This window comes from Halyomorpha halys, unplaced genomic scaffold (genome assembly GCF_000696795.3).
Source record: "Halyomorpha halys isolate HHAL.00 unplaced genomic scaffold, Hhal_1.1 Scaffold110.1, whole genome shotgun sequence".
Classification (NCBI taxonomy): domain Eukaryota; kingdom Metazoa; phylum Arthropoda; class Insecta; order Hemiptera; family Pentatomidae; genus Halyomorpha; species Halyomorpha halys.
In genome coordinates, this window is record NW_027112640.1 from 1,551,273 (window position 1) to 1,570,677 (window position 19,405).

At 29.2% G+C, this 19,405-nt stretch overlaps 3 protein-coding genes across 3 annotated transcripts in view; 2 read left to right on the forward strand and 1 right to left on the reverse strand.

Moving 5' to 3' along the window:
- twin (CCR4-NOT transcription complex subunit 6-like twin) overlaps nucleotides 1–15,301 on the forward strand; it is a 186,848-nt gene extending 171,547 nt beyond the window's left edge. The window contains exons 5-9 of the mRNA XM_014416009.2: nucleotides 3,383–3,534; nucleotides 8,126–8,347; nucleotides 8,830–9,007; nucleotides 9,414–9,553; nucleotides 12,072–15,301. Coding sequence (XP_014271495.1) covers nucleotides 3,383–3,534; nucleotides 8,126–8,347; nucleotides 8,830–9,007; nucleotides 9,414–9,553; nucleotides 12,072–12,154 — 775 coding nt within the window. The 3' untranslated portion in view covers nucleotides 12,155–15,301. The remainder of the gene's footprint in view (nucleotides 1–3,382; nucleotides 3,535–8,125; nucleotides 8,348–8,829; nucleotides 9,008–9,413; nucleotides 9,554–12,071) is intronic.
- Yip1d1 (Yip1 domain-containing 1) lies at nucleotides 4,814–6,193 on the forward strand. The gene has a single exon (XM_014416010.3). It carries the CDS (start codon nucleotides 5,050–5,052, stop codon nucleotides 5,908–5,910), a length of 861 nt encoding a protein of 286 aa, XP_014271496.1. The 5' UTR covers nucleotides 4,814–5,049; the 3' UTR covers nucleotides 5,911–6,193.
- A 3,602-nt stretch (nucleotides 15,302–18,903) lies between the features above and the next one.
- Usp16-45 (ubiquitin specific protease 16/45) overlaps nucleotides 18,904–19,405 on the reverse strand; it is a 21,659-nt gene continuing 21,157 nt past the window's right edge. The window contains exon 16 of the mRNA XM_014416058.3: nucleotides 18,904–19,046. Within this exon, the coding sequence (XP_014271544.1) occupies nucleotides 18,939–19,046 (108 nt within the window). The 3' untranslated portion in view covers nucleotides 18,904–18,938. The remainder of the gene's footprint in view (nucleotides 19,047–19,405) is intronic.

Genomic DNA, 19,405 nt, shown 5'->3' on the forward strand with positions numbered 1-19,405 from the left:
TATATGTATCAAAATATGTTTATCACTTTACTCCACGACACACTATCTTTTTTTTTTTGTAACAACATTACAGTTCATTTTTTTTTGTTTATATTTTAATTAATTAAATTTTTGTATCACTTGGAAAGTTATTTTTTTTATTATTTCATTTTCTCAATTATTTTTTTTATGTGATATTTATTTCAGGTCCTCCGTTATTTTTTTTGTTTATTTTATCTCGAACCAGCGAACATTACCCTCTGGGGAAGAGGTCGGTTTTCACATACGAAACACCCCTCGCCCCAACACATATATTATATAATATAATAAAACATTCATGAACATATGATTTTTATAATATGTAAAAATTCCTAATTATTCTTAGTGATTATGTCTGTATCCAAAATATTCTTTTTTTATTTATGGTTAGTTATTGTTTAGGTATTGAATAAATTTGTTTTCTGCTTGGTTTGTTCCTTTTGGAATGAGCTCTCTAATAATTTGCTTGAAACATTTTAATTAATTATAAATTTTCTTGATGATAGATTAATATAAGAAGAGTGTAGCAGTGATGGTCGGGATGTTTCCCACTCCCCTTCTTGTACTCTCGTACTCATCTTAACATCTTGTTGTGTAATTGCTGACCTTTTTCCATTCTGTTCCATTAATTTGCTCCCATTTTCTTTTTCTGAGTCATTCTCAAGAACTTGAATGAAAACCTATATGATGATAGATAAATAGCCTTTAATTTGGCCCATTAAGTAATATTTTTTCCGATCACTGAATAATTTAGGATTTTCTTTCAATAAACTAATTTTTTTCTAATGTTAATGGTTTTAATGAAAAAACTAATTCTTCCTGTTCTGATACTTTTTATTCATGTATAATGATTTTGTACCAATGTTTCGGAAACCTGCTCTGTTCTCAGGATGGCTAATCTAAAATAAGATCATTCACTGATAATAATAAAAATCTTTATAAATATATTGCACTTTTAATACATTTGTTATTTAATTAATTAACACCATATATGACTGATTCACTCTTACTTTTTTCATTTATATACTATTCATTTCTGATGAAATAATATTTATAAGTAGATGAATACGGGCACAAGGAGTCAGAAATTATTAGTATTAGATGAAAAAGTGAGATTTAATCAGTCATCTATGATGTATTATAACAAATGCATTAAAAGTGCAATGTTTTTTAGTTAACAGTCAGTGGTTGTATTTATGTTCAGGCATTCTCAGGCTAAAGGAGATCTCTGAAACGTTGATGAAAAATAGTTACATATGAATTAAAGGTAACTTTCCTTAACCTCAGTCTCTTCATGAACTTTAAAGTGAAATTATTTTCAATAAATGAAATATGGTCTGGGTGTTGTAAAAAAAAAAAACTTAAATAGTGATAACTATTTTAATTCAGCCAACGTTTCGCCCCACTTCTGGGGTTTGATCACTCTGACTTTAAATTAGCCTGTACACTGTCAAAGGTGATGTTTCTCATGGTATCACTTGACTGGATTTGGGTTTGTTCTCTTGTAAATCTTTTTCATCTCCTGGAAATTCTCGACACATTCATGGTTTTCCATTGACAGTTACTGCCTTTTTGAAATTGATATCTACTGTTTGCTCATGATCTAGTTTCCACTGTTGTTTCAGTATCTGCTTGATGCTGAAACCTGGTCTCACCTTCTATTTTCTCCCTTAGTTAGGATGTTCCCAAAGATATTTTCTAAGTAAGGATAGTAGAAGTTATCTGGCTTTGGATTGTAGCTTAGTTCTACTGTTCTTACTAACTTTTTCAAACCTAGGTTCTATCTTCTGTGCAGGAATGAATAGATCAGTACTCCAGACCTCTTGAATTTTGTCACCCTACCTCATTTTCCTTGATAAATGTCTGCAGCTTTTTTCAGAAAAATATTACTATAGATTTTTTTATTATCAATGATTTCCTTATGCCATTTTAAAAACTTACTTTAATTGTTTGTGCCTGTAAATGTAGATTAAATTAGTGCGCCAACTCATCATAAATAGAGGAGGGATTTTCATTGAGCATTTTTGTTACACAGCCCAACCTGTGATGTTTTTTAAAAGTACTCAGGCAGAGGTGGTCATAAGATAATCAAGTACCAAAACTACTCTGTTTGCAAATGTATTCAGACAAAATTATCTGACTGTTTTTCATTATCAAGAGCCATACATGATGTCATTATTGCTCTGACTACATAAATATTGTTAATAATTGTAGTGTTTATAATAAGACACTCATTCCAGCATCAATTTATTTTAACTTTTCAGATTTTCTGGTGCTATCCCTCAACACCATTACTGTTGAGAAAGTAGATATGGTAGGAACAACCATTGCCAAGGTTTATACATGTTTCATTTAATATGGCAGTAACTTCATTATTAACAACTGTTATGACACATCTTGTGTGACAGTACTGCATGATTATAAATGTTGTCATTACTGCAACTATCATACTGTGCACACTATTGTGTGGTTGCGAAAATTGCTGCAATGATTAAAGCTGTGTGACCGTTTTATGTCAAGACTTATATGTGGCAGTTAACATGACAGTAGCTTCACTGACATTCATGTAGAATTGATTATCAGCTCAGACCTAGTGCAGCAGTGCTGTTAGGACGGTAACTGTGCTGTTTTAGCTCGGGTCATCTGATACATGAAACCTATATTTTAAATCCAATATGGGTAATGAATTCTGCTCTTGTACTTTATAAAATACTCAAAGAAAAATAATTCTGAGGGAATCCAGAAAATAGAAAGTACTCATGAGTGAGAGGGCTGCAGATACTGAAGCACTGATTAAAGTACTCTGTGTGATTCTTTCAGTATAATTGTCTATACTCAAAGTAATTTTTGCCCATCTTACATAAATAATATTTTTACACCTATATTTATAAAAATAAATACATTATTTGTAGATATTGCAATAAAATTAATTAGTGATTTTATAAGATGTAGAAGTCAGCTCTTTTTTTATTTGCTCCTATTGCGAAAGTTTGAAGTACTTTATTATATTAATATCATTTTATATTTAAATTATACTCTTTATTTTGTTTTACTAAAGTGAAAAATTAAGGAAATTATAAATAAATCGTGAGTAATATTTGGAATAATTTAAGTATTATCTTTAAAGAAACAATGATCAGGCTGATTTTTATTTTTTTTAATTAAATGTTATATTATATAAGCCTAATCATAAGAAATTTATAAAGGTTTATCTGAAACTGGAGTCGCATTGATAATAAGTTGTGAATGAAATTCTTATCTATTTAAAATAATATTTGTAGAGTTTCAAATTATACATGCTTAACAGTCAAATTTATTGTAAAAATAATTGTATAGTTTGTGTATGGAACTGTTCTGTTTATAGATTTACACTGATCTCTGAACACTTAGTAGAATTTAACCAGCTCGCAATGGCTAACTCGGAAGGTTCTGATGATATGTTAAACAGAGTTATGCCGAAAGACAACATTGGGCTTGCAGCGCTACTTCGGACTAAAGAAGCTGCTTGGGAAAATCGTAAGTAAATTAATACTAACATATCTTTCTCATTTCTAGCATATTCCTCTAAAATCTGTCTTTTCATTTGTGCTTTGAAATACAATACTAAATCTCTGATGTATTCTTAATAAAATAGTTTATGGTTATTCCAAAGTCTTGCTTAAGAATGAAAGTCGAACCTACTTCTAGTTCTTTTTTCATGTAGAATTAACTGGTATTATTTAGAATGGACCTGAGTAAATAAGTGAATGATTCAGTTGCAGTATATTGCAAAAATTCTGCCATAGCAAATTAAGTTTAAAATATATATGTATATATAGTTGACCATAAAGATTTAAATATAAGAAGATGATCAGGGTTGCGGTAAAAAAAAAGAACAAATAGTTTAAAACTATTTTAATATCCGACGTTTCGCCCCACTTTGCAGGGCTTCATCAGGGCTGTTCAAAGGGAATGGTTGAACAGCAAGTTTAAAATAGGATAAGTTTAAAATAGGATCTTGCTTCAATGTGTAGTATTTTATATTTAATTATGACTGGACATTGATTTATTAATTATTGGTATGTTCCTCTGAAACTAAAAATTATGATCAGCAGTTGTTATTAGGTACTGTTGCATACAATTCATATAAACGCAATAGTACTTCTGTCTAGATATAAATACTTCTGTACCGCTATAAATCATAATGGGTGAGGGGTGCAGTACTTGTAAGAAAGTATTGCTACTAGAACAACGGTTGTGCAAGGAGGTGATTTGGTCACAATCACGCTCGACAGCCAGATTTTTACCCAATTAAGAGTACCCACTTCATGAAATGGAGGCTATCGAACCCACAGGGCTGAAACAGAAAATAATTATCTCGATTCGAACCCAGTCTTGGAGTTAATAGCACAGTGACTTAACCCGCTCCTCTCATGTCCAGTTAATATTATTATTATTATTGAAATATGTGATTAGTGTCTACATTGGAACATATTTATTATATCATTTTTAAATTACTTTGGGAAATAGCATTGATTTCTTTGTTTAATCAAAAAATACATATGTTATATGATTCAATACTGTTACAATTGTTGTTAAAACAGATGTTATTGAGAACTTGTCAGTTTAATTTAATTTATTGAATTAAATTTTCATTTGAGTTTGAAGTTTTATAATCTGACAAATGCTCGGCAAAAGGAAAAAATAATCATCTGTTGAGCTATGAATATAAACTAGTAGTATTACCTTCCGAATTTAGTTTATTAATAAAAAAAATCATTACTCTCGGTGTAAGCCATTAAATAAAGTTGTATAATATAAAATGTAGGTTGTTAGGAAATAAAAATAGGTTTAACCAACTCATAAGATGGTTCTATATTGTTTTTTTAAATTGATGATGAATTGCATTTCTCATGTCGTATTTTTGAATTTACCGCGCTCGAAGACGAGCTAGTGCGCAGGTGACGTCATGAAAATGGCCACGTTCGTGTATTTGTGTCAACGTCTTATGTTAATGTAGTATAAGATTCAAAGTGATAACTGAGCGGCAAAATGTCCGGACAGGCCCCTTTTGGGAACAATTGGCAACAAGACGGATGGGAATGGTCCCAGCCTGGTGCTCCCAATCAGTGGGAATATCCTAACCAACAATATGAGAACCAGCAACAACCCTCTACTGCACAGCCCAACTACTACAGGTCTGAGGATATGGTTTTGGATGCAGACCAGCTCACTTTCCATCAAGACAATTACGAGCAGAACACTGTCACACAAAATTATCAAGAACAATATGCAGCGAAGATGTCATTTTTCTATGACCAGCCTCAGGGATACATGCAACCTGCAGACAATTTGAAACCTCCCCCTTCAACTTCTAATTTACAGCCAACAAATTTTGATGATGAACCACCTCTTTTAGAAGAACTGGGTATATTTCCAGAACAAATAGCAGAAAGAGTGCTTGTTGTATTAGACCCTTTCCATTCATCAGTTCCTCTGGGTGAATATGATTTAGGAGGGCCTTTAGTCTTTTGTTTGATTTTAGGTATTACAATGCTTATTTCGGGTGGTAAAGTCAATTTCGGTTATGTGTATGGTATAGGAACTACTGGCTGCCTAATAATGTATTGTTTGTTAAATCTTATGATTCAAACTGGCAGTATTACATTTTTGTGTGTCGCATCAGTATTAGGTTATTGCCTCTTACCAGTGGTCATTTTATCCTTATTAGGTATAGTATTTGTGCTAAAGAATGTTATAGGATATGTGCTCGCGGGAATAGTTATATTTTGGGCAAGCATTGCAGCTTCCAGAATATTTGTGACAATGTCTTCAGATGTAAGTCAAAGAGCTCTCATAGTGTATCCTTGTGTTTTGCTATACGGAGTATTTACTCTTCTTGTTGTTTTTTGAATTCTAAATGAAGTGAAAATGTATCTAATCAAAAGTTTATTTTATCAATGATTAAAATGATTTTCTAATCTTATCCGGATAATTATTTTAAATTATTTATTTTGTAAATAGTTAACTTAATTTTTATTTTGTATACATTTAATGTATTTGAGTTATTTTTTATGTTTATTTTAATTATTGGTCATATTTGTGAAGTTCAACAGGATAATATTCCATTTTAATTTTATTATGGTTTTGTAAATTATTTGTGATATTGTTAGCAAAAAATAAACTGTACATATTATTTGTTGACCAATTATTATTTCCACCTTTCCATTCTTATTTATTTTCTACACAAAAATGAAACTAGTTAGGTATTATATATGAGGAGAAGCAGAAGCCTTATCTGCATTGTAATCTTTGTAACCATTTTTCCTCCTTAGACAATCACTGATTTGCATTTATCTGAAAAATGTTTATTTCAGCTCACCATTCATCACTCTTTAGATAACTGCCTCCATACTATAATTTTTGAGTAAAATATTTTGAAATTAATAAATCTAAATAAACTCTTTATTTAACCAACCACTTTTTTACAAATAATAAATATTGTATGGTAATGTTCAGCATAGGCCTCTTAACAATTACACTACATTATAAGATGTTAGCATCAAGGGTATAAATAATATTTACATCTTGTACAAAAACAGTGTTCATTAAAATATTTATATAATTCACACATTTAGTTGTCATATAATTTATATTATAAATTTTTATCTAATTACAGAGCTTTTTATATTTACCAGTTCATTTGATATTTAATAAATATGTTACAGAACATAGTTTTTGATCACCTCGGAACAAGCTTTGTGTTATTTTCATTTTCACATTCATTAATCTGTTTCTAAATTTTATTTTGATGATTACCAATTCATCTATTAAATTAATATTTGTCTATAATTTAAAGACACTAGTAAAAACTAATGAAGGCTTGTATACTTCTTAAGGTCACATACACTCAATTAGGTTATAATTTTTAATTCATGAATGTTTTATCCTAATAAATGCACTATTATTGTACATTCCTATCAAGCATTGATGTTATCAAGATTAGTTATATGCTGATATGAAAACATTCCATTAGAACTGGATTCTGGAATCAATTTCATTCTTGATAAATTACTTAGACAGAGATCCTTGCGGGCGTAACTTTTTTTTTTTTTTTTTTCTAAACTTTTAACATTAATGAACATTAGCATTAATCTTCTCTGCAGTATAAAGCAGGTTAAGTCCACAAACCTAGTCTTTAGAAAAACTAATCTGAACTAGTCTTTTGGATTTTTTTTCTTAATATGCCTAACATTGTGGTGAAGCCATGATGGCCAAGAGTGTTTTGGCACCACCTTAGCATCCTCTTATTAGAAGTGGCACTGGTTCGAATCTGGCCTGGCAGTGTTGAAATTCATTTTGTGATGGAGCCATTGAATGAACTTTGACCTTCCTAATCTGGCTAGAATAGGTTGGTAAGCTGTAAGAAAACAATGCCGTATGCCTGAAATAGCCAGGACTGAGGAAAATAAGTGCCTTACACTATCCGTGTACTTTATTACAGTGTAAAAGGCACTTAAAAAACAGACTTTTACAATTCCATTTGTTAACCCTTTGCACAAGCAACATAAATACATTTATAATCATCAGAGATAGTTGACCGTGGATGACTTATACTAGGAGAAGATGGTTGGGGGGTACGGTCAAAATAAAACACAAATAAGTTACTTCAACTTATATGTGGTTTTTTTTTTACCACACCCACCAACCATCTTCTTGTATTAATACATTTAGAGATCTTTGGGCTTGTGGTCAGTAATGATACACAAATGAGTAAAACCTATGTATTTATGCCGATGTTTTAACCTGAATTTCAGGCCTTCATCAGGGTGACTCAGACAGAGTTGCTGCCTAGAGACTGGACTTTATTTGTATGAAATGATAATGTAGGGTAGGGGGTTCTGCCATTCTCCTACTTCTAACAAAAAGTTGGGAACATCTGATCTAGATATTTATTTCGTATTGTTGTCTTTGGGTTCTGGAATCAATTCCATTTTTGATAAATTATTTAGAAAGAGATCCTTGTGAGTCTACCTTTTTTTACTTAAATAAAACTTGTAATGTTTGTACACTATGCTACATTGATATTGTTTTGTATTAAATTATACAATTTTATTCCTGTTTCCAGTGCCGGGACGGGATTGCAGCAATATCACGGACCAGGCTCTGCTGGTCTGCACAGCTCACATCCATTGGGACCCAGAGTTCTGTGATGTGAAACTAATCCAAGTGATGATGCTTTCTCATGCGTTAAAGGGGGTCCTTGATGAGGCTTCACTTCACCTTCGCCCAAATCTCTCACCCGTCCAACTCCTTCTCTGTGGTGACTTCAACTCTTTACCGGATTCAGGTATCTTTATCTTTATCTCATGTTAACAGATATTGTTTATTCACCTATCTTTAATTCTCTATTAGCTGTACTTGTTTTATATTGTTGTTAGCAGGTAACTAGTATTATTTTGAATGATAAACTTGTGTTCAAAAATTTATTTATTTAGTTTATTGAATACTTATGTTTGATAAAAGTTTTATGTTCATTTTAAAACCTTATTCAATAAAACAATTGTTCATAAAAGGTGAAATAACTGTTAATATAAGTAATTTGAGAAACAGTAATAATATTAAATTAATTTATATAAATGAAACTTTCAGTACACTTTTTAGAAAACAAGTCTAGTTCATATTTTTAAAAAAGTAAATTTGAAATAGGAAATAGAATATAATGAAATTTTTAGATATATTTCTTTTCATTGAAACAACCTTAAAATTACCTAAAAGGCTTTGTTTTATAAAGCCAAGAGTATAATTTTATTCCTTTTACTATATTCACAGGTGTTATCGAGTTCCTTTCTTCGGGTAGAGTGTTATCAGATCACCAGGACTTCAAGGACCTTCCGTATAAGTCCGTCCTCCAAAAGATCTCGGGCTGCGACAAGCCCAACGAGTTCACACATTCCTTTAAACTTGCATCAGCGTATTCAGAAGATATTATGCCTTACACTAACTATACGTAAGTTAATTATCTGTTTAGTTTAATTTGCAGAGTTATTTATGTTGTTAGGCCTTAAGTTATAATAAATTGAAGTGAACAAGCCATTAATGAAGTCACTAGGTCTATAAAATACCTATAATAAAAATAATTATAATGCAGTAGATTGAAAGAGTGACATTGCATTCTAAATATCGTATAGAATCAGCTAAAATTTATCTTATATTATGCTATAAATATGTGATTGCTTTAATTTAAGTGCTCTATAAAGTGCATGTAATCTTACCTCTTTCAAACTAACTGTTAAAAATGTTTTTTAAAATATATTTTTGTTCTTTTGATTATTCTTTTTTTGAAATGATAAATTACTTGTAGCTCTATTGGACATAATGCATTTATTTTTTCCTAATAAAACTTTTGTTGGCAGGTTTCACTTTAAGGGTATAATAGACTATATCTTCTATTCAAAACAAAGCATGACACCGTTGGGCCTGTTGGGTCCACTTGCGGCAGATTGGCTCAAGGAGAATAAAGTTATTGGCTGTCCACATCCACATATACCCTCAGGTAAATTCTCATTTATTAATTAATTTCGAAGTCGTGAAATATAATAATCTGATGATGTTGCATATTGTGTCCAAAGTTGGCCATCGAGATATTCAGTCACAAAATTACAATTATTAAAAAAAAATTCTTGTATATGTGGGATTTGAGACCATTATGTATGAATATTTGTTTTGATTTCACTATTATTTTATGATCAATTTTAAGAGATGGAGAGATGACCGCCACCAACTGTAACAGTAGTTGCCAAATTGGTTGTTGTTTTATATCTAAGTTGTTCCATCTAAATAATGCGCATGGTTAGTTGGTCAGTCTTCGAATGGTTATTTAATGTGAAAATAAGTAAATATAAGTATTTATTAATGAAACAGTATTTTATTTTGAAAAATAATAATAAAGATTAGTCTGAAAATAAAGTAAACTCATTCAGCAGTCAAAGTTAGGTTATGGAAATTTTTGTGAACATTTAAGTTAGATTTTAAAAGAAACATTCATTTGAATTGTTTGTTAATTTTTCATCATTAGCAGTAAAGTTAATCTTCAAAATTAGAGCTCTTACATTTAGTTTAGATGAATAATTAAGTTTGTTTGTTTATTGTTGTTTAAAGGTGTAAAACCATATGGTCATCAACGCCTATGGGGTGCTAAAAGTTTTGTAAAAATTAATAATAAATAAGATAAAAATAATAAATTAAAAAATAAATAAATAAATAAAATCAAAGAGGAGATATAACTTAGAAAGATGGCGATGTGCTTTTAAAAATTCAAACACTAATGTAATTTTAGCTTCCTCATCTGTGAGAGCTTCTGATAAATTTGGGGTGTACGGTGTCCTATCCTGTTTATTGTTGGCAAATAGTGAGTACATTCTTCAAAAATATGTCTAATAGTGAGAATGGACTGACAATATTTACACGTTGGAGGTTGCAGTTTTCTGATCAGGTGAAAGTGCCTGAGGAGAGTATAATGTATTCTCAAGCGGGTTAAAGCAACTTCCTCTCTGCGGCTGTTGCGGTAGGATGTCGACCATGGCCTTACTAATCTTTTGATTTCTTTTAATTTACTTGGAGAATTTTCGTCCCACTTGGCCTGCCATGAATTATTAAGTATTACTTTAGATGTTAGCTCTACAAACAAAAAAAAATTTGGAAAATGTTGCCATTAATGCAGTTCCCCCTAATAAACACACCTCCCTTCACCCTCCTCCCACTTACCTTTACCAAATTTCCAATAAACAAAAAATTGGAAATTGACTTGGTTGGTTTTGGAATGCAACACTGCATGTTTATGGAGTGGTTGAGCTAATTATTATTTAATTATCAATAATTTCTCAGTTTTGTCAGTACTGAGGTGTAAATTTGGTTCAGGCATAGATAAACATAAAGAAAACCTTTATTCTCAAAATTGTTACTTGTACTACCCATGGCTTCTCACCCACTCATATAATTTTCAATACTTGATGAAATTCATGAAGATCATATTTATATAATAACAATATATGGTAATAATTTATAATAAAAATGGATAAATAAAATATTTGATGTCTCGATATACTTTAATATAACCTGTTTCCTTAAAACTGTAATACAAAAACTGTTTCATCTCTCAATAATATTTGTCCTTAATCTAATTAGGCAATGAACCATCATTAAAGTTATGATTTAGAATTTTCAATGATGTGCAACTTTCACGTTATAATAAAAATATACAAAATTTAAAGAGAATCTACTAAATTCTACAATTTTTTTTTTTAAATATGAATAAACGTTGAGTAGGTTTTAGTCTGAATTCAATGATTTTTTTGATTTTTTTTTTTTTCAGGTAATTTAATAACCATTGAAATATAATTATTGAAATAAAAATTGGAAAATAGAATTTTTCCCTCAAATTTTAAACCTTACATACAAAACAAAAAAGCAATAACTTCAACAATACTCAACCAATCTACAAAAATAGTCAAATAGTGGGAGTGGTTTGGGGTTCTATAAACAAAAAAAAATCAGTAATATCTTTCTTATTCTTTAGAAATAGTCTGAACAATTGGTATATAATAACCATAAAAAAAATATATATTTTCTGAGCTACTCACTAAAAATGTTAAATTTTGTTTATAACTTATTTTTTACTGGATAAATCAGGGATTTCAGTAGCTTTAAACCTTCCATGGCGACAGGGAACATTTTGAAAAAACAGCATGTAAATCGGTCCAGTATTTCAAATGTTTATTGTGGACGAAAATTGGAACCATTCCCTTTTATATTCATATAGATTATAATATAATGAGTTTTTTAAATCCTCAGAAAATAATGTGGTATTTTTATTGAATGATTTTTAAAATCAAAATATAAATGTTTCTATGTTATTTAAGTAGTAAAGAATCCTTTCTATTCATCTCGAAATTAGAAATATCAGTACAATATATATTAATAAAAAAATGCATATAAAATATAAAACACCTTAATTACATTGATTTATTATTATATTAAGTTGTTGTTTATAAAATTATTTTCATCTTTTTCAGATCACTTCCCGCTATTGGTGGAACTGGAAATGACACCGACTGCTCCAGTTCAGACAAATGGTATCATACCGACACGGAGGTAGCATATGGCAGAGGTCACCACTATCTCAACACAATAGTGCCTACCCAGTACAAAAACACCCAAACTATTTTATATAACAACTAATATTATATTTATACTTACGTACTATATTAATATTGACTCTTCATTGAGGTGTAACGACACAATTCTCAGTGCATTTTTTTTAAATAAGGAAACAAAATGAAAAAATAAAACAAACTCTGTGTGATAAAAGATAAATGTAGTTGAGTAAGAATTTATTTTTTCGAATAATTCGTGTGGGACACTCGACACTCTTAAATATTAATAACGGGCTTAAATTAAAAAAAAAAAAAAAAGAAAAGGGGGAAAAATATTGTCAAGAAGTTTTATAATAGGAAGAATAACTTTTAAGAAGAATGCACATAATCAAGTTTTGGTGGTTAAGTGGTGGTGAGCACTGTCATATTGCCATAGTTACATCGAATAACCATTTCATATGACAACCTTTATACATTCCCTTTGTCAGTGTATTCTGTCTTCATTTATTTTTCCCCAATTATGCATTTTAATTAAGTGTTCACTATATTATCAGTGTTTTTTCATTTTCATTTATTATCACGTTTATCAAAATTATGGTAGTCTTTATTGTATATTTATAATTTATTTACATTTCAATGATATAATGTACAAACTATCATTTAAGATGATTTGTATTTTATTTCGTTACAAAATATGTGTATGTGTGCGCGCAAAGTTATTATCATTGAGAGGGTGATATGAAGACGGGGAATTGGGTATAAAACTGGTTTTCTCATGGCTCCTCTCTCATTTGACCCAAGTTACTTTAGTCAGTACCATTTTAAGAAAGAATTATCAAAAACTTGACAAATATAATAGTGAAAATTATCTCTAACCATATGCAATAGTTAGTTTTATAAATTTGGTTCATATAGTGTAAACCAACAAAAAAAAAAAAAAAAAGAATGGTAATGGGTGTATTTTGTTTTAGAATTAATGTTGTTTAAATGTTATGATATATATTTCTTAGATCTATTTTGAAGACGAAGGGGTAAAAACAAAATTATTTACAAGAGCTGTCTTATTTGAAGCAAAGAGAGCCAGAGCTCTGTACTAAGTAAGAGCCTATCTTTGCTGTGTTCGGCCTCAGTAGTTACTTACCTTAATGACACTGTGATCCTTCTGATCTGTTCTTTGATAATTTGATAACCACCTTTTGTTTTAATTCCGTTGTCGATATTTTGTTTTTGATATCTATTCTCTATAAGGTACTGGGAGATATCTTGCTTGGTTCATATTAGTCTGTCTTAATTCATTATAGTTTTGACTTAGCATTGATTTATTTTTTATGTGTAATGTTTCAAAAAATTTGTTAAAATTCAACAAATCATAACTGTATATTGTAAAATATTTGTTGTGAAGCTCTTTGAAAAAAACATAGGTTAAAATTGTTGTGAATCATAAAATTAATGATAAAATTTTGTTTGAACGTTTTTAATATTATCTTTGAATAGTCATTATAACCTACATATATTAACAGCAGCTCATACTCAAGTCCTGTCGAATAGAAAATCAATTTATTCCTTTTATAAGCTTTAATTATGGCTCTTCCTTCACCAAACTAGTCCTTTCCAACAACAAGATATAATAATACAAATAGAAGAATCAGTTTAAGAAACCAGACCTACTAAATTGAATAAACTGTATCTTTTTATAGTTTACTTCGGTTAATTTAATATTTACCAATCTGTTATGAAGGAACGAATTCATTTTCAAATCAAGGCTTGTACATAACAAATGTTGAGCAATTGTTTGATGTGATGGAGAAGTCTATTTTAAGTAAATTGACTATTATCCTGTTGAAATTTTATGAAAAATATATATTTACTCTTATGGTTTACATAATGATTCATTGAAGAGAAAAAAAAAATGCTTTTTTAGGTTTTGGGAGTTATGAAAATAAATGTGCTGTGTGTTTTTATATTTGTTTTATAAATTAATTTATTCTCTTGTATCTCTTACTGCAAATTTTATCATTATATTTTTTTCCCCTAATTTTAATCTCTGTACAATAATAGAAGGTTCGATGGAATGACAATATTTAAGAAAATATCATTGTTTTTGAAATTTATATTTTTAAATATTAATTAAAAAGTTTAGATATTATTTTGTAGGTTGTGTTAATGAAATTGAAGTAAGGGTAGGATAATAATATCTATGATTAAATGCAGTTTATTTTATACATGTCGATGTAAACAATTTTTGCGAAAAAGGTAAATTGTTAACGAAGGCTGTTTACTATAAAACTAGTTTTAAATAAGATTATTATTATTCTTAAGTAGATATTTATTTAGTAGTAAGGTTTATTCAATTTAATGACTGGAAATATGTGATTATGCCTGAGAAGAATGAGGTTGACCTGATGCATGTATCGGTGGCTTTTTTGTTAATGTTTTTAATTTTTCTATTTTTAACTTTTTTTTTAATTTTAGCTTTACTTTTAATTTATTGATTTTAATTAGCTTTGCCACTCAATAATTGTGAACTATAGACTTATCAGTTCAACGTCGTCGTTCTAATCAGGCGTTAATTATTTATTGTTAAGGGCACTATGGTAAGCAGTCTTGTTTTCATTATTTTTCCATTGCATGCATATTGAATGGTTTTAGTATTTCCCTAAACATGGATTTCAATTGTATATCTTTGTAGGTGCTTTCACATAATTTTTGTCTTTGTTTAGTCTTGTTGATGTATTGAGTCACCTCTAGGACATTATTGTTGTGATGTACCTAATTACCTTTTTGTATCGCTAGAAATATGTTCAATTTGTCATTTTCAGTAATTTGTCAGTCTTTTCTCTTATTTCATTTTATAGATATGTACTTCCTACAGTGCATAAATTTATACATTGAGTCCATGGTATCTTGTAGCACCTACTGCCTACAAAACTTATCATAATTTTTGGCTCAACTTAAAAAAAAATTGTTAAAAATAAAAAAAAATTAATTACAAAATGATGAAAATGTATCAAATTCATCAACTTCCTTTTTATAGTATTAATTTACCTATGTCTTAGGATCTATGTCAAAAACTGTTCACTTATTGGAATTCGGGAACAGGTATCTATTTTTTTTTCTCAAAATAAAAAGTGTCGAATGATTCTTTTTTAGACTTTCTTTTATTCAAAATACCCTGTATCATTTCATTGATATTATTTGTTATTAGTATTATAGATGTTCTATGCAGCTATAAATTCTTAGTATCTGTAACAACGAGGTGAGTAAAAGCTATCCAAAATGTTCTCTTCTGGATTTAGATTTTTTACTTAATACCACCCTAAAATTGCTTGATTTATTCCAAAGAGTATAATTGTGATTTGAATGGAAACTCCTCTACACATCTACTAGAGCAATTTAGGATGAGGAAAAGGATTGAGGATCAGAATGCTTGTAATAGTTACAACAGCCTTGGTTCAAAGGAATCAAATTTTACTCTCACTTAGCTATATATAGTAAAAGGAAGTATTGTAATCATGAAAAATTTTTAATTTGATCTTTAAACAAAAATATATGTTTTAAGGCCCCTCCGAGTTGAAATAACCAACTCTCATAAAATGGTCAGTGCCTGTGAATAAAAAAGCTCAAAAACAAACAGTTCTATAGCACTGAAATTGTGTAATTAAGTTTTAGGTATATTACAGAAATTGTATGCCAAATATAACATCTGTGATATAAAAACTTCTTTTAAAATAATTGTCTTAACAAAAGTACCATTCAATATAATCAATTTTTAACTTTTTTATAATCAAAAAATGTTTCAAACAATTTTAATTACACTTGTATCAATGGACATTAATTAATCGTACATGATTAGAATAAAAATATATTGCCTATCTCAGAGCAGATAAAAAAAATCATATTATTTCCACAAAGAAACAAAACTTAATGAACGTGAACTGATAATAGTCTAATAACAGTAATTTAATTGAAAGAGTATAAACACTTTTAATATAATTAAAATAATAGTAAACTAAGTATTATTTTAATACCATTCTTCCATAATCTGTGAACCTCCACTATTATTTTCAAGCAGTAATACTTAAATCTGATGGGGATGACCATTCCATACCGATAAGAAGTAAGGACTGAGACTTGATGATATAACGTTTACATTACAAAACTTTTCTGTTATCACATGGCTTAGGAAAATCCAATCAATGATTATGCATAACTAAAATATTTAATATTGATGAGAATATAATTTAGAAATCTGCAATTGAACTAACAATAAAAAAAAAAATCTATAGAACTCATTTAGCAAGGGGTCCAGTACTTTGTATGGAATTACTGTTACTAGACCAACGGTTGTACAAAGAGGTGATTTGGTCAGAATCATCCTCGACCACCAGATTTTTACCTAATTAAAGTGCCCTATTTATGAGGCTGGATGGATCTCAGAGGGCTTCGGAACCCACAGGTGTGACTCTCCAATAATATAGAAATTAAATCAATGCTCCTCTATTTGTTAAATTAATATCACGAAATATTTTACAGTTATACAAAAATTAAATCAAGGCTCATTCATCATCATGCAAGTTGAGGAAAACAACAAAGTTAATCTTTAAGTCTTGTCCTTTCCCCCTTCCACCAACACTAGTTGTAAATATATTGTAATAGAATAAGAAAATATTACTATGGTAATGGTTTTAATCCTTATTTAATATAACCCTGAATATGAAATTAACAGTATATAATATCTATATAAATGATAGAGGTTCAACCATATTTGTCCGGTCGAGAACAAGAGTCATTCTGTTCTCACAATTAAGTTTAAAAAATAAATTCACCTTATATCTTGACAACCACCCGTCTGGTGGAATACAGAGGTTCCTGAAACATCTTGTGTTTAGTCAGAGTTAGGTCTGCAATAGCTTCTAGGCTACTGCAATATTCTTTTGACTGTCAGCAATTTCTGAGATGCCTTAAATCATTTTGACCAAATAATGTCCTCTATCTTAAGTAATAGTTTGATTGGAGTGTATTCTTTGGGTATTAGAGGTTTTAGCAGAACCCAAATTATTATATCCCATCCCATAAGTCCATATTAATTTTCACAAAACTTTATACGGGGTTAGTTTATTATTTAAAGATAATTTGAAGCATCCATCAAGTGGGCAAAGGCCTTTGATTCAGTGTACATCCACTATTCGTTTCATTCAATTAACTAAATATGAAATACATAGTTAGTGGAAGTATTGTGATTATATAAAATTTCGAATGAGTTTTTAAACAATTTAAAAAAAAAAGGACTCAAAATAATTTTATTAATTTGTTTAATCACATTATCGACACTTTTTATAAATTTTTAAAATCAATAATATCAAGGTAAAAAATTAAGGATTAAAAACACAATGGTTTTTAATCCAGATATTTTATCTTGTGGGACATTGTGAGGATACTGTGTCCCCCTCTTCCTCTTCAGCTTTTGTAATTAACTGTTTTTTTAAGAAGCTTTATGTTTTTATTTCTTAATTTTTGACCTTAAAGGAATTTAAAATTTTTAAAATCTACAAACAATTTGGGTTAAACTCATTATGTCTATGTATAAATAGATAGTCTTTAGTTTCAGCTAGGACTTTAAACTGTCTGATTGAGCTTAAATGCTGAATTTTTAAAATTCCTTCCTTTTACATCTAAGTACATTCAGTTTTATTAATTAGAAATGACTAACCATCTCTTATTGTTAGCAGCAATAGAAGTGGATATATAGAAGGAATATTTTATAATTAACTAAGGAAGCACCAGATTTTCATTTCCACATTGTAATGCAATCAGCAATACCATCAAGATGGTTTTAAAGAGGAGGATTAAAAAGGCTTTTAGTGAACCAAGGATTTTCGTTTCATAATATTAAACAGTAAGTTGGAGGAAACAAAATTGTATTAAATTCGGAGAACAATCCTTCATGCCACACCTTTTAAAAAGCGTAACTAATGTCAGAACACTAATTTTTTGACACCAGAGAATTAGAAATATAATCAATTAATCCTCCTCTGCTAATATAGTTATATGGTCCTTTCTAAAACTGTACTCATCATTTGGAATTAATTTTATAGAGAGAAACAAGTAAACTTTACTTAATTATAAAATTAATCATTACAAATTTAATATGAAGCCAATCCCTATGTTGAAAAACATCTATGGTTCCATCATCAGAACCACAAATTTCCCAACCTTGTGAACATATTCCGAAGTTGTAACAATTGAAAGCCAGAAATCCTCAGACTGCTGAAATTTCCGTATCTCCATTCCTTTTTTAAATACATACCTAAAAGTAATACTATATACACACACACACACAAAATTTGTATCAGCTAGAAAAGTAATACCATTCCAAAATGCAGAATTTGAAAAAAATCAACTTAAAAATACTGTAATAGTTATTTTTTTACAAGTACTGCATTTCGGAGTTGTATTATTTTTCTTGCAGTTGAGTGATGATTAAATGAATGAAATATAAAAGGGGAAATGATTTCTTGATTAAGAAAAAGAATTCTAAAAATTTTATTATGAACTCGTTCAATAACCTAAAACAATTTCATGAAAAACACAAAAAAAAGAACAAAAAAAAAACGAAAAGAAAGTTAAATTATTAAATATCTTATATCTACAAGGTTGGTAATAAACTGATATCAAAATTCTTTCCAATGATCAAATTTACGACATTTTTCGAATATTATACAATTTAATTTAAATATACATAAATAATGCACCACGTTTATTAATATTTATTTAGATATTACGCAGCTATACAGATTTGTAGAACAGGAGGTACGCCTGGGCTTGGAAAACACGAGTTTCTTTTACTTCTGTAACATGTGAATCACTTATACAGAACCACTGGCCACTGTCAACCTGTTATCAACAAACATAATATAATATTAATTTATAGAATTATATATTATAAATGAAAATTTAAGTAGAACACTGTGTCTTTAAAATATAAAATAAAAGTGCGAGAAAATATTAATCTAAAAATTTAAATTAGAAAACTACATCCAATGTAAGGATACATACAAGAAATATCTAAGATATATATTCCTAGTAGAAGTAGGCAAAGTAATCTTCTGTGATTAAATTAACTTCTTCAATATGATAAAATGGCTGGAGATAGCAAATAGGAAGACATATTTAGTAGAGAAATCAATTCTAGAAGTTTTTATGAATCTGATATTAAATTGTCAACAGATGGGTTATTTATATTTATATATATA

Coding starts and splice junctions, on each gene's coding strand:
- Yip1d1 (XM_014416010.3), top strand. CDS start 5,050: ATGTCCGGACAGGCCCCTTTTGGGAACAATTGGCAACAAGACGGATGG.